Below are 15,364 nucleotides of genomic sequence, written 5' to 3'. Positions count from 1 at the left end.
AGACTTTGTAGCTAGGCTTAAATATCCACTAATTAACGATAACTATAACCTTAAATATCCACCTCTAATTATTGCATGATTAAAATAATAATGGTAGGCTTTTTTGACTAATCAAAGATAAATGAACTCTTAACTAAACATTTAAAAAATATTTTATATCTATCAGCAAAAAAAACATTTGAATTTTTATTGCAGTATTTACTTGTGTTACTGAGAGCTCTTTAAGGCATCAATGAATATAACAAAGCCATTTATTTACAGCATGCTTGCTCTCAGTAGGATTGAAGTGTACACAGGAAAACAGAAAATGTTCTCTGGGATATCTTAATAAAAACATATGAAAATAGTTTGGAAAACAAGAACAGCAGCATATAACATCAGCAAACATCAACAAGCCAAAATTGTTGCTGGTGGGTTTTTCCCCTAGTTAAATAGACAGGTGAAAATTCCCCTTTAGGATAGTTCATGCAGAGCATGCATGGTTTCTGGAAGAAAATTAGTGCACAGGCTGTGTTCCAAAAATACTGTGGTCGTAATACAAAATTAGATAGTAAGTATGTGTATAAAAAAGCTAAAATCCATAAGAATAATGAGATTCATTTGATAATTGTATAAATGCAAGGTAAATATTGTCCTTTTAATTTGTGCTCTGACCACTGAGGATGCAGCTTTATGAACAGCTTTCCAGTAGCACCTGCATCTATGCAGTGACTTCTCTGAGATTGCTGGATAATTTGCCAGATTATATTTAAAGTGGATTAAACTCCCAGCCCAGCTCATCAGCCACCCACAGTAAAGAAGTGTTTATACAGGGAAAATCATAATGGGAGAGAAAGTAAATGAAGGCGAAAAGACAGATTTTTCTACTGTAATGAAGTACTGCTTCTCTTTCCTTTCTTATTTTTCTTAGACATGCTCAGATTCTTGTATATTCACATTCTTTTTAGTGCTGGAGAGATAAAAAAAATCACAGCAAAGAACCAGACTTGCAATAACAACATGAGCAGGTGTGGCATTGAAGTGTTCAGACTGCTCACCTGATAATCTCTCAAAAAATGCAATTTAACTCTAGAAAAGCATGCCAGTTAATGCAACCACATAGTAATCTGCTGTATGGTTCAGATAATCTATTAGAAATGTGAATTGATAGATGAGACCTCCATTTGACACATCTTCCCTTGCAGATATGTGAAGAAAAAAACAGAACTCACCATTATTCACCAAGACATGGAGTGGACAATTCTTTGCTCTAAACTGCTGCACAAATTGCCGTATAGACTTCATAGAAGCCAAATCACAGTATAAAAACTCCACTGGGAGAGAAGAAAAGATAAAAACAAAGATAGAATTAAGTCAGTTACAATGATATAAAACACATAGACATCAACGAGGACTCCTGTGATAACGTCACTAGTAAAGTAAAAGTTTTCAAAAGAAAACAGACTTCAAAATCATGGGTGAAGCTGGTCTCGGGTTCTTTCTTTCTCCTTCCTCCCTTCCTTTCTATTTTTAAAGTATTGATTCTTCACAGAGTGAATATGGGGAAAGGAGGTGATGAGGGCATCAAACGAAGCAAATATGCAGCAGCCCTACTGTTCTTACTACTGGTACTATTTAGGAAGAGAAGCTACAGTGCTGCAGCACTGAGATGATCAGGACACAGCAGCCGGAAATCAAACGGGGAGAGGAGAAGGCACATCAGACACCAAAAGTTTTCCTTTGTTTCTGATGCAAATATGCTGCCCTTTGTTTTTTCCCAGATTATCTGTTGAGTACCTGTGTTTGGAATAGCTTATGAAACAAAGCTTTATTGCCAGTAGGAGAGATGAGAAGCAGCACACCTTGAACACAGCAACTCCACTGATCACTAAAAGCACACAGAGCATTATAAGTAATGCTGTGGCTCCTGTGGGCATCCAGGGACATTTGGTGTCCTGGTCACCTGGGAGCAGCAACCCACCACAAAACTGCCATTTAAATGTGGGCAAGAGGCACATCCACAGAGACCCTTGTCTTTGGCAATGGCAGTGTGATTTGAGAGGAACATACCCCACGTGAATATTGCGGGTGGCATCCTGCCTATGCTGCTGATGTCAGCCAAAGGGCAGGGTGGCAGGGGCAGGGGGGCTGGCAATCTGCACCAACAAGATTGCTCAAGGGGCAGGGTGTCAGTGTCTCCAAAGGTACTTGATACCAGTATGTCTTTATTTACAATAAAACACATGTCAAACAAGCGTCCTTTTGTCCAAAGCATTAATCAACCATTGATCTGCACTAGAATGCTACAAAATTAATTAGTCAAAATAAATAAATAAAAAAAATACTTTAATCCCTAGCAGCTTTAAACCCATCAGGTCTTAAAATTCTGCTGCAGTTGTTCAGATTTCAACTCCAGGCTCTCACAGCACTGCCTCATTGATTGCCTTGTCTTGCATGAAGCTATGACCAGAGTTATGAAGTGAAAAGAAGTAGTGCCCCCCTGCCAACAGCAGTAGCTGTCCCCACACAAACAATCCAAATTCTTTAGAAGCTCTGCAAAGGGGAAAAAGAAAGGAAATTATGACCTTGTCAAACTGTTTTAGCCTTTAAAAAAGTATATATTGCGTGCCAGGCTTTTGGTTTGTTTCAGCATTAGCTATGCTTTAAGGAAGAAAATATGATGCTCTACCACAGATACTAATCTCTCTTCTGGTTTTATACTTGTCACTGTGGGAACCCAAGTCAGCCAACTGTTTTCAATTCCACCCTGCCAAGACACTAGGGCTCTGAGGTGGATTTGCTTGAACCTCCTCCATTAAAGTGAATTTTCCAAGGAACAGCAAAAGGTGTTTCAAACTGAGAAAGTAAAAAAATACTGAGTGAGCTTCTGTGACTAGATGCATCAGAAAGAAAGGCAAAGGCTGTACAAAGCATCTCCCCCTGTTCAGTGTGTCCTTGCAGGGTGAGCCCTTACTGTCCTGTTTCGTTCCAATGAGCTCCTAGGTTTCCCAAGCTGTGGCAACCTCAGCACAGATGCTCAGTCTCCAGGATGGTTTTGGCGACCACATCAAAGGACTGGGGTTTCAGAGGCTCACCATGTTTTCTCTCCTCCCTGCTACCCTCCCTCCTCCTGGCCCCAGGGCTGCTGCCCTGTGCTCCACAGAAAGGAGCAACCATCCCTTTCCTTGCACATGGGTTCCCCCATCTCTTCTCATGAAAGGATCAGCCTTTGAAAGAAGGGGAAATTAAAGAGATACAGTTCTTCAAAAATGCCTTTCTGACAGGAGGATTAAACTAATGGATAAATAGGCTCCAGCACAGGCTGTAATAAGAGACCTTTCCTCTTAGTCTCTTCCCTGATCTATCAGGGATGTTCATCCTGTCCCTACCAAGGCTCCGAGCTACAATGCCTCTTTATAGCATGTCAGTACAACAAGAGATTAGGAAGGTCTGCAGGCACAACAAGAAGATAAATAAAAATATATTCACAACTGTTGTTTATTTCCTCCCCAGAATAACAGTTTCTTTAGTTTCCTTAGTATGAGGCTTTAATAATCCCTATATATTTGGAATCTAGACAGTATTAGTCCTTTGAAATTGTCTTAATAAATTTGTATAAATTATTCTATGTCCTTTTCCAATACAAACAAAAAAACAAACAAGAATGCTTAGATTCCAGTGCAAAGATAGCATAAATACATTTTTTTAAAGTGGCTCTAAAGTTCATTCCATTTCAACAGCATTGTCCCATGAATACAAGTGGACAATTTCTTGATCTCTCTGCAGACCTTTAGGTGCTCAGCAATTTTCTTTAATTTCACTGAAGCCCTGCACCTGGAGATGGTAAGGAAATGTAGAAGTTTTTAACTTGTGTCAATGAAGAGAGTTGCTCAGGCCATTCCTCCTGCAGCCTAGCCACTGTACAAAACCACATGAATGGCTCTGTAATTGCTCAGATATCCAAAACCTGATCATAATAAATTATTAATAATTAGTGCAACAATGAGTGGAGTGAAGGCCTAGATGAAGCTTTATGCTGACTCTGCTGTTGTTCTACTTCATTAGGCAGCTCATCAAGTAAGAGATTAGGAAAGTATGATCCACTTCTTAGGAGGCAGTCACACTGCCAGTGGAGGAGTCACTTTCAATACAAAAATATTTATCTTGGTACAGGAGGCATTAGGCCTTCATCAGCTGTGGTATTTTGTGGCACAGTGATGGCTCCAACACTTCTTCATCACCAGTATAGATTCTGACAATATTATTGACTTGACTGCTGCCACATATGCAAGAAAAACAGACCTCTGAGGACATCAACTAAGCTAAATTTTAACCTCTTCCCTTATCTGACCTTTCATTGCCAACAAGAATGGTGGTTAGATAACGTGTGCCAAGGCTTTTTAGCCTGACCAACACAGTCTCATCCTTCCTGATAATTAACTTTTTTCTGCAGCTGTCTGATCTCCCCTCCCTTAATTTTGCAGTTCTGCACAACAAATGCTGTCCTTCAATATGACTGTGCAGTGCCCAGACTAATGGCACACTGGGCCAAGGCTATCATTAATAAACTTATTTACTTGTTTACTTGGGAAGCATGTCATAATTCTCTGTATTTGTAAAGCACTAGCCACCAAAAAATCGGAACATGCTTTGGAAAGGAAAACAAACAAACAAATCAACCCCCAAATTTTTCATTCTGCTCACAGGGCAGAAACACGAGTGGCCAGAGTCCTTATTGGTGCTCAGTCGTGCATGGCAGATCTTTGCCAGGGAGGAGGATTCACTGGCTCAGCTGATCAAGACATGGTTCCCTTTGGGAAACTGTGCCAAAATGTGGCTCCAAGTCATGTGCTGACTCAGGGCCTTGAGCAGAAACTGAGTTTCCTCTTCATCCCATGGTGATTTTTTTTTTATCAGTGTAATGAAGAATTGCAAATTTAGAAGCTAAGAACAATGATAAGTGTTTAGAATATTTTGAAGCGCGCACAAATGTACTAAGCATGGCAATTTTTTAGATGCCTTAGTTAATAAAGACCAGTGATTAATGATGTGAGCCAATGACCAAACTGGATTGTGAACTAGGAATGTAACTTGAATTACTTCATGGAAATGAGAATGGCAATGTTTTTCCATATAGGATAGGTATGAGCAAAAATATGTACATTAACAAGAAAACAAACATGCCAAAATTCTTGTCTTTTACCACAATGGTGGCCTTTCTGCTTTAGAGTTTGATAATGTAATAAGTTTCCAAAACTACCTAGTTATTTTCATTTTCTGTATGCTATTAAGTACAAAAATGGAGAGTAGATGCTCCATACAGAAAATCTGCAGCTAATGCTACTGAGATATTCAAATTTCTAACTCTACCCCATTTTATCTCTCCTTTTCCTGTACTGTTTGCTTTCAGGTACTTCTGTAGTGACAGACATGCCCATATTTCTTTCTTCTACTGGATGTATCCCATGTTCTTATCTAAATAATGTTTCCAATGAATTCAAGCACATCCATAATTGTCAGACACTGACTAAAATTTTCACTCTTAAAATTTTCTATTATTTTATCATAATTTGATGACTCAGTTGTCAGAGAGTTATTAGGTATTGAAATACAACAGGAGTAAAATTTCCCAAAAGACAGCCAGAGTTACTTACGCTATTAACCTCATAAGAATAGATATGTATATTGTGGTGCTACAATTGCTGCTTTCCCTAATTGCTTTCTTTCAAACAAGTATCTGCCTGGTGCAGCAATTTTCAGCCACAGGGAAGTCAGCACAATGTTTTCTGGCTGCACCTCAGGAGTCCCATACAGACCCCACAAAGCCACACGGGCTGCACGTGTGACACTGCTGAGCACACATACTGTGCAGTGCCTGCTCCTGCATTTTACACCCTCCACTTGCTTGGTCATGACAACTAAAATGAGAGAGCCTGAATGACTGGCATCTGGAAGCTCCTGGAGAGCTTTCTGACACCATGAGCCCCACAAAATCCAGGAGGAGGCCCAGCATTAGGAAAGCCTGATACAGCCCCTGAGCACTCACACTTCCCTGAGCTTCCCCTTCAGGGTCAGCTTCCCCATTTCTGTCTGCCTGCTTCTTCACACTACTACCATACTTTCTTCACATCCAGAATTCCCCTCCTCTGCTTTCCACACCAGCACAGTAGACTGTGACTGCACATTTCCTCTGTGTTTGTATTACAGGGCATAGAAAGCATGAAATGGGAACTTCAGTCTGGTATGAAGGCAAATTCAGAAGCAAAAAAGAATGGACAGATATTTCAGTGAATGATCAGGGACTGTAACTTTTGAGATGTTTACTGAGCATCTGAACACAGGAAAATGCATTGTTTTGGTTCCCTCAAAGACTACACCACTTAGGCTTGGTTTAGATCAGATTAAGATGAGAAGAAGCCACCCACTAACTACCACTTTTTATGCATTCAGCTCTAACTCACCATGTTGAAATTTTATGGATAGCTGCAGCTCTGCTTCAGCAGAAATCAGAAGTCAAAGTCTGCTTGCTTTTAGTACTTATGCCACAGCAGTTTTCGGTTATGCTTTCAATAACTTTGTGTTAAAAACAAATGCAGGGGATACTTTCTAAGGAAAGCTACAAGACTGCCCAGAACTGAGGGGAGCTGAGGACTACAGGAAGGATTGCTTTGCCTGTTTCTACTTGCCACCCATCTATCCAGTGTCTGAAGACAGCAGAAGGAAGAGTTACTTCTTCAGCAAGGAACAAGAAATACTTCCTAGACGAGATAACAAAAAATGGTGTTCAGTAGTCAGGTATTGATGCTCAAAAAAGCATCTCACAGGTACATTGCATTCTGGTTTCTCCACAAAGCAGTTATACTTGGGCATCTGCACAGCAACAAGAAGAAATGCTGTCCTGCTCTTAAACAACTGAGCATGATTCTGAGAACCTGCACGGTGCAATGGAGATGTTTATCAGAAAGGACCTGAGTCAAAAACCTACCATCTACTAGGTGTTGCACTGCAGAGCTAGGGAAGGTCTGTCAGCATGGTGGTAGGTGAAAATGAAGTGGAGCAAACCTCAGGAAAGAAAGAGCATGAGCTGCGAAGAGAGGATATAAAGCAGTACTGACTGGAGTCTGCTTGCCTTTTTTTCATCACACTGTCCTTGCTGTGAGTGGAAAATGCAAAAGCAGTTCTACACTGCTAACACAAACTTGTGGTTTATCATTCTGCCAGCTGGGTATGTGCAGCAGCACACAGAGTCCCCATCTACAAAACACAGCTCCCGTTAACGGAATTTTCCTTCATTGTCTGGGGCTTACACAAGGGCTGTGATACAAGCTCTGCTCAGACACGCATGATGACAGAACACTGCATGCTATTCAGGACCATAAAATGCTAACTTTAAAAGGACTTCTCAGTAAACAAAACCAAACAAAATCCTTCAGGTAAATAAGGCATGTACCAACCAACTGCATATTGAGCATAACGAGAGGCAGCCAACAAAAATGCATCAAGCACAGTGTCTCCTCCATGCACTTGATGACCTCTCTGGCCTCTACACCACAAGCACTGTATAATTTCCTCCATTCTTCATTAGCAGCCAAGATTCACAGGAGTAAAACATTAAATTGATTAACACGCAGAAAATCCTAGTGTGTACAATCCTACCCATGACACTGGTCGAAGCTTAATTCCAGTTATGGTTATGGTAACAATTTGCAGAATTTGGACTCCTAGTCCTTCAAATTATTATAAACATGTGACCTTGGACGAAAGCCTGCTGGGCATTTTATAAGTTCTCCCCAGTATTATTCTCTGTCTTTTATTAGCCTGAATAATTTTGTGGCCCTTTATCAGACCACTGATCTTTCACAGACTATTAGCAGAAATAATAAAGCATGAGTAACTCTAGAGCAGATTTACTGTTCAAGCTGATGCCTGTGATATACCACTGAAGAAGAAGACAAATGGAAGACATCCATCTGGCAAAGTGCGCGAGTGCAGTGGCACAGATCAAAATAGCGTGCATATTTAAAGATGTACCATTTGAGTATTTTTTTATATTAAAAGATACACTCACAATTTAAGGCAGCCTAGTTTGTCTACAGCCTTTCAGCAGGCAAGCAAGAGCACCTAAATTCAGCTGCTTCTTCTCTGAGTCATCCATTTCAGCACCTCTAACTTTAAAGGCAGTATAAAGAGATGAACTCCCTGTTCCTAATGTCAGCCTTTGTAAACAGAAACAGCCTCTGTGTGTCATCCTCTGGCCAGTTCAGAGAAACAAGACTTCTGCATTAGTGCTACAACAAAAAGAGAAATCACATTAGGCAAATATTAGACATTCATGCTTTTTTTCTTTGCTGCTTCATGAAAGTTTTAACTTTTTCTTCTCAAAGAGCTACTATAAAATAAAAGCACTTTGTGGTGCCGTTTCTTAACCATAGAGCTTTACTCCATTGTACGAAGAGAAATGGGGGAAAACATCTTCAGCTGGGAGCTGTTTTCTTTCTAAGAGGTGGAAGAGTAAAATAAAAAAGGGAATTGGCTTTCAGAAACTGAACAGTCTGACTTAGATACTTCCAGCTTCTACAAGAGAAGTGTGTGGCCTAGTACAGTGATCCTTGTTACATTCAAGAAACACCCCAGTAGCCCTCGTGTACTGGTTAATCAAAATTGACAAAATTTAAGGAAAAGAACGATGTTCCAGTTCCATTCAGTTCCATTACTGCTAAAATGTTAGCTCATCACAGGAGAGCACCCTGAACAGAGTGCTGGGACCTAACAGCAGTACAGAAGGGAGGGAGTCCATCTAAAGCAACGCAAATGCCCAAGTGTGACTCTGCTGGTTGCAGCACCAGGTGGGATGTAATTTAGATGCGTTATCTTTTTAGCACAGTTCATACAGGCTCTGGGTTTTCCAAACATGCAAGGAGTGCTTTGCTGCATATTACTTGACATTTTCTATTCAGTGGGGCCAGAGCTTGAAAAGAAAAAAGCTGCCATCAGCTCGTCAGAAAAGTAACCTTGGGAGGTGATGGCAGCAGTGGGATCTACAAGCATCTCTCAGGGTGAGAAAGGTTATCTCAGCTTCCCATGGGTAAAATTTCCTCCAGCTTATTCACTGGGGAGGCTAGGTTTTTTAGAATAGCAAATATACAACAGAAACATAAAATTTCCTCATGTGCTTCGTCCTCATGAGTTCAGGTGCTCATCACCCAGGTTTCTGACTGTAGAAAGACTAAGTCCTCTGACATCCTCCCCTGTTGCTATGGGAAGACTTTGTTTTCACCCTTCTGAACAACTGTTTTGGGACCTCCTTCTGTCACCATTTTGAGTATCTATGGGTGTGCCTTCACATAAACTGAAAGGAAATATGACTTTGGCTTTTCATAGGACCATTTAGAGCACTGTAAAGAAATGGTGGGAAAATGCCATGGCCACATTGATTTCAGTCTGAACCTGATATTCAGAAGAGAAAAAAAAGTATCACAGTGAAAATGCTTCTCATATCTGTTTCTGAGGACTGAGGAAGGCAGGCTTCCTCCTGTAAACAGCTAAGCATGCTTTTGTCCCTCCAGAAGGATCAAAACCAAAAAGACATGCCCAGGTAATATCCCTCTGCTTCACAGGGGCAGAAGAGCTCCCAGTGAGCTTCTGAAGATTCATCATTTATGGACAGAAGAGAAGATGGTTTAGAATACCTTATTTACTGTTATTACCCTCATTGCAGGGGGATTTGACAATCTTTAAAAGTCCTTTCCAACCCAAAATATTCTCTGATTCTGTATACTTTTAGACCTATTTTCCTCTTGCTCCCTGGCGAACAGATTTATATTAAATTTCATTGCTGTATTTTGTGAATTGTAGATATGGGGGGGTTTTTTTTGTTTTGTTTTGTTTTTTGTTTTGGTTTTTTTTGTTTTTTTGTTTTTTTTTTTTCTTCTCAGGTGACATTTACTCTTTGGAATGGCTTAACTACACTGTGACTTGCACCTTATTTAAAACCTAAGAATATATGGCACATATGTGATGCACACAACACAGTGTCCTCTATTGACTCTCTCTGTCAGGAATGAAACTCAAGTGAAGAGCTTTTTGGATGTAATACAGAGTCAAGCTGTTAATGAAGATAAAAGTCAGCAAGGCTTATACAAGATGACAAAAGGAGAATGTACTTCAGAGCAAGTTCTGTTTCCAGTTTCTCAGCTCTGGATTTGCACATTCCCAATGCATCTTGGGTTACATAGCTTCAAAGCTAAAATATCAAATCACTCGTATGATTTGATGATGAAGGACACATACAAGCATATGAAAGAGAGATGGCAAAAAAAGGGCCAGAGACCTTTTGCTAGTAGTCTTCTCCTTCAGAATATTTTATTAGATGAGTATCCTGACTACAACAAGCATCAGCACTCATCTTGAGCTGTTTCTGTCTCAACTTGCAGCATTTTTTTCTATATGAACAGCTTACTTTTCACAAGAAATTTAAATTTATTTATTCAAAACATTTTCTCCAAGCTAGCCAAACCCTACCAAATTCAATTCAGTTTCAAATTAGATACCTTGCTTGTATCTGTACACCCCTAAATCTTGCTTCCTTCAGCCTCCCCAGTTTATTTAATTTTTAGTGTGAAAGAAGCTCTCACATTCCTAATGCATATATTTTGGAGGGAGAATCAACATGAGCTTCAATGAAAAACAGGCTGCTCAGAAAGTGGGGGTTTGCTAAAAAAGGGCCTTAATTACAGACACTCATAGAGCCCTAATGTTTGTATAACTGACTTCTGTTTTAGTTGCTACAATAACAAACCTCCAAATCCAGTAAGTCTGCTTTTGCACTGAAATGGCTTAGTGCTGATGATACCCCCGTTCCCACAGTAGCCCAGGACTGAGCTGGGCCACTTGGTCATTGTTGGTGCAGGTCTGGCTTCTGTCACGGATGTAATTGTCAAGAGATGTGAACTGACTTGTAACCTTCAGTCTTGTAAATTTTACCTGCCGGTCTAGATTTAAGTTTCAAATGTTTCAGTCAAAATTCAGAATGCAACCAGCATGTCCTAGTCTGTCATGCAGGAGCTTCTTCTCATAAGCCAGTATCAAGTATACACTTGGAGATCTGAAATAAATCATTTCTAGTAGGACATTTGTTAGTCTGTCTAGATATTTCATAGATAATATCAAATTTTGATTCCTGGCCAGACTTTAATACCAGAGAATCATTATGTGATGGCAAAACAGATCTCCCATTGGCTACATTTCCTGAAAAGAACATACCTTTTCTGAGAATATTTGCTTACCTTTTCAAAACCACAAAAATAAAAACCTCTGGTGTGAAGAAGCATGTTTGTAATAAGCTTCAGTATTACCACAAAAACACCTCAGCAAATATTCTGCTTCACACCCTCTGAGGTAACACAGAGAGGCTGGTATTGTCTGTGCTTTGTAGTACTTCAAGGATAGAAACCTTGCAGAGTCAAAGGAAATAAAAAAAAGAAGGGAATAATATTTCCAAGCTCCAGGCAAGAACAACTTGGAGTTGTCCAGAATACTACATCTTTTACTATAGACGTGAGAACTATCCATAAAATATACTTTGACAAAGACTACCTTCCTTTTTCCCAGAGCTTTTCTGCTTTTCCTCCTCATGTCAGTCCTAGTGCTCATTAAGCAAGCTTGAGGGGCTCTCAGATCCAGTTTCAATCCACTTTTTTTTTTTTTTTCTTTTCTTTCCTCTTTGTTTGGAGATACTCTTTGCATGGATAATCAAGTCATGGCTCCCCTGTGCTAGCAGAGGCAGCGAATGTGGCAGAGAGGAGGCAACAGGAGCAGGTAGCAGGGGTGGAGGAACTGCAAGAGGCCAGGGCTACCCCTTCAGATTTAGGGCCAGGTTAATCACAGCTCACCTGGTTTCACCCAGTGGTGGGGCTGCTCTCCCCTCACATGCTTGCCTCTCTTCATTCCACCCGCACAGATCTGCTGGTGCAACTGCTTCACCTGGTTCATGCCAACCTCTACCTGGGATGTTACCTGGGTTATGGCAAGGGAACATCAATAACCTTGGATAGCAATGTTGTCATCCTTTCCCATTCCTCCAAGAATCAAGGTACATAGGCTTGCTTTTTCCTTTTTCTCCAGATCTGACATGAGACTGTTTCATGCTTAATCAAGCTTAGGTCTGTAGAGAGCTTCTAAGATATGATTCATCTGACCTGTTTCACAAATCTAGTTCAAGATGAGATGAATCACATCTTACAACTATTTATTCCTCTCTACGGACAGCAAAAGGAGCTTGGGGACACTGACTCAGATTAAAACCTCTGCATTATGAACCTCAAAAGTTAGGTGATTTGAATCGGAGTGTTCAGTTTCAACTACTAATGAACAAACAGAAGAGGTGAAAAAAACAGAGAACTGGGAATGTGTGCAGATGACTCAGTGTTATTCACCATACTCAAGATTTGGAAAAAAAAAAATAAAAAAGAGAGTGAGAACTTCCAGAAGAATCTTGCCAAAGGCTCATGGATAGCTGTAACAAAGAAAATTCATGCTGGAAAAAGACAAGAAGTCTTGCAGGGTGTGTTTAAATTCTTCCCTAATTGTGAATGCCTCTGAAATAACTGTGACTTCTCAACAGAAAATTTGAAATACTGTTGCACACTCTAACTGATGAACACATCCCGAGAGTCAAAGATGGTAAAGATAATTTTAGTGGCTGGTTTTGGTGAAATTGTGTATTTACATGCATGTAACTATGTATGCTTAAGAATGTGTCGTGTATGTACTGAGCTTAAGCAAAGAGACTGAGCTTAAGCAAACTGCAAGACATCATAATTTTTACAATAATGACACCATAGCTATGCATCTCAGGTGAGAACTGGCAGCTTTGCTGCTACTCTATAAATCACACACCTCTCACAGCTACTAATCTGCTGCAGAGATCTTTCAGGCTAGCAAAGTGACAGGAAAAAAAAAGTGTAGAAGAATAAAATGCTAAGAATAGAACCAATCTCTTGATTGCTGCTTCACAGGCTGCCCTGTACACCAAATCCCACCTCCTTTCTCTTTTTTATTCTATACAAATAGGTATTTCTTATTATTTTTATTAATGTATTCATATAAAAAAGGCTTTGGGTTTTTTTCTTCGAAATGGATTCATCTTTAGGGAACTTTAGATCTCTTCCCTCACCCCATCCTGTTTTGTTGCTTTGTTATTTTTCTCATCTCACCTCCCTAGCTGGTCCTCTAGAACTTTTAGCATGATCACTCTAATGTGGTGTCCCTAGTTAGTAATGGGGCTTTAAAGCAATTATCTTTCATAGCACTTCACTGCTAATTCTGACCTGGAATTTCAGGCAATGCCAGCCAGAGCCGCTGAGCAAGAAGCCACAGGGTTCTTCTCCTCCATCTCAATATTCAGTGCTTCTGGTATTTTCATTTTTCTTGAAGGCAAACTGACTTTTGGACATCTGTATAATTCTTGCCTTTAGAAATATGCATCCTGTGTACTGTTCAGCATTGGCTCGTGCTGTTAAGTACTTTCATTAGACATTTTGTGAAAATTCTTCCTTTTGTTAGAAAAAAGAACCCTGGGAAGTCTATGTCCAGCTGGAAAAGGTATACTCATTTGGGAACTATTTAGGAAACAAGAAGATACTTTTAACTGCCTATAACTTCCTTTTATTTTCCAAGAAAAACAAAACAAGCTGTTTTTTCTAAAGGTGCATCTTGGGGGAGGTACCAGGTGAGCAAAACGGGGATAGTTAAGTCTTTCTCCTATTCAAAAATCCAACTTGCACACAGAAGTCTTTTTCCACTGTCTTTTTCACCAGCTTTAGGGAAAGAACTATCTGTACAGGTAAATCTGCATTCCCATTCAGTCCCTGGACTTTATAGAGATACTTCATTTGCTAAACTAATTTCTAAAAGATGTTGGTGAGATAGTTCTCCAGATCTGAATTTCTTGCCTGCAGAAGGGACACAAGGTACGGATCAACGTGTCAGTCATACTACAGAGAAGGCAGCCAAGCTTGCTGAATGGGTGAAAGGAGATGTACAGCACAGCTAAACACATAAGAAGTGCATGAATCTATTTCTATGCACATCTGCACTCTCCTTAGCTGGGAGGAGATCAGCATCAGAAAGGTCTGTATTTTAAAAGGCAAAAGTCACAGCACTCTTTTTCCCTTTGGTGCACACCCTTCAGAGAAAAGCCTTTAAGAGAGGTGAGGGAGAAAACAGATTCACATTTGTCTGCTTATTCCCAAGTATAACTCAATACAGTTAAAATGGATTTTTCCCCATTCTCTAACCTAAGAAGAATAAACACAGAAAAACAAACCTCTTTTAAATTTTGCATCCTCTGCAGGGAATTAATAACATATGGAATCCTTCTTCCTATGCTTTCTGATGTATTATTGGCATTTACTTAATGAAAAAGCTAGAAATTCTCCTCACCATAGACTACTATTTGTAATTCAGTGAAAACTGTGATCCTGACACTATGAAGAAGGGAATTAGAGATCTGCACCTGGCAGGATACTGGCTCTAAAGGTATCTTTAAAGAGAGCAGATCTCTAAAGGAGAACATAAAGGTTTTGAATTTCTGCATATTGATAAACTAGCATTTTTGGGGAAGATAATCCCCCATACACATATTGGAGAAAAAATCAGATAATAACTTTTATTCACTTGAGCATGAGGTTCTAGCAGACAACCTTTAACAGCAGGTCTGGATCTGAATGGTACTGTTTGAATACATTATGAATTGCTGCAGAGTTCCAGATTAATAGTGCTGCAAGATCAAAAGTCTGTGATGCAAAATTTTAGTGTTGCAAGTCATAACATATAAAACCCACACTGCCTGCTTTTAGCAGATTCTCACCCACCAAACTGCCTCCATAAGCCCGTGTTTATGGTTCTGCTCTACATCTATAAAAGGCTGAATCTGGCCTCCAATGCCACAGGAGGCATTCTACAACCCACCCTGGTGCTAGGAAGGGTGGTGGGTCTCCTTCCTGCTTTCCCTCTCCTATCCAGGAAAGGGCAGGGAGGATGAGCTGATGCCCACCTGGGAAAACATGTCAGCTCTGCCTGGGAAAAATGGGGAGTGGGGCTGCTCTGAGACTTGGAGCAACCACTCAGCCCTGGCATCACTTGTGCTTCCTCTGGTTGTTCCATAGGAGTGACACAGATTCCCTCATCTATTATTTTGGGGGGGGGGGGGGGGGCAAAGTACATTTGGTTAGCCATGTATAAAGCTCTGGAACAACACATTTCTAAGAGGTAGCTAGAGTGCTAATTTAATGGTAAATTATATATTTGGGTTAGCTGCTTGGCTGCTTTGTTGTTTGGTTCTTTCAGACAACTTGGATGGCAGCCATCAGCTCTCTGTGATTTA

General features: G+C 40.2%; 1 protein-coding gene across 1 annotated transcript in view; it reads right to left on the bottom strand.

Annotated features, from left to right (window-relative positions):
• Positions 1-15,364, bottom strand: part of DHRSX (dehydrogenase/reductase X-linked) — a 161,335-nt gene that overhangs the window by 58,261 nt on the left and 87,710 nt on the right. Inside the window, exon 5 of the mRNA XM_062514947.1 lies at positions 1,212-1,313. Coding sequence (XP_062370931.1) covers positions 1,212-1,313 — 102 coding nt within the window. The remainder of the gene's footprint in view (positions 1-1,211; positions 1,314-15,364) is intronic.

This window comes from Cinclus cinclus, chromosome 2, assembly GCF_963662255.1.
Source record: "Cinclus cinclus chromosome 2, bCinCin1.1, whole genome shotgun sequence".
Lineage (NCBI taxonomy): Eukaryota > Metazoa > Chordata > Aves > Passeriformes > Cinclidae > Cinclus > Cinclus cinclus.
The sequence above is the reverse complement of the archived record's forward strand: the minus strand, read 5'-3'. Positions and strand labels throughout refer to the sequence as shown.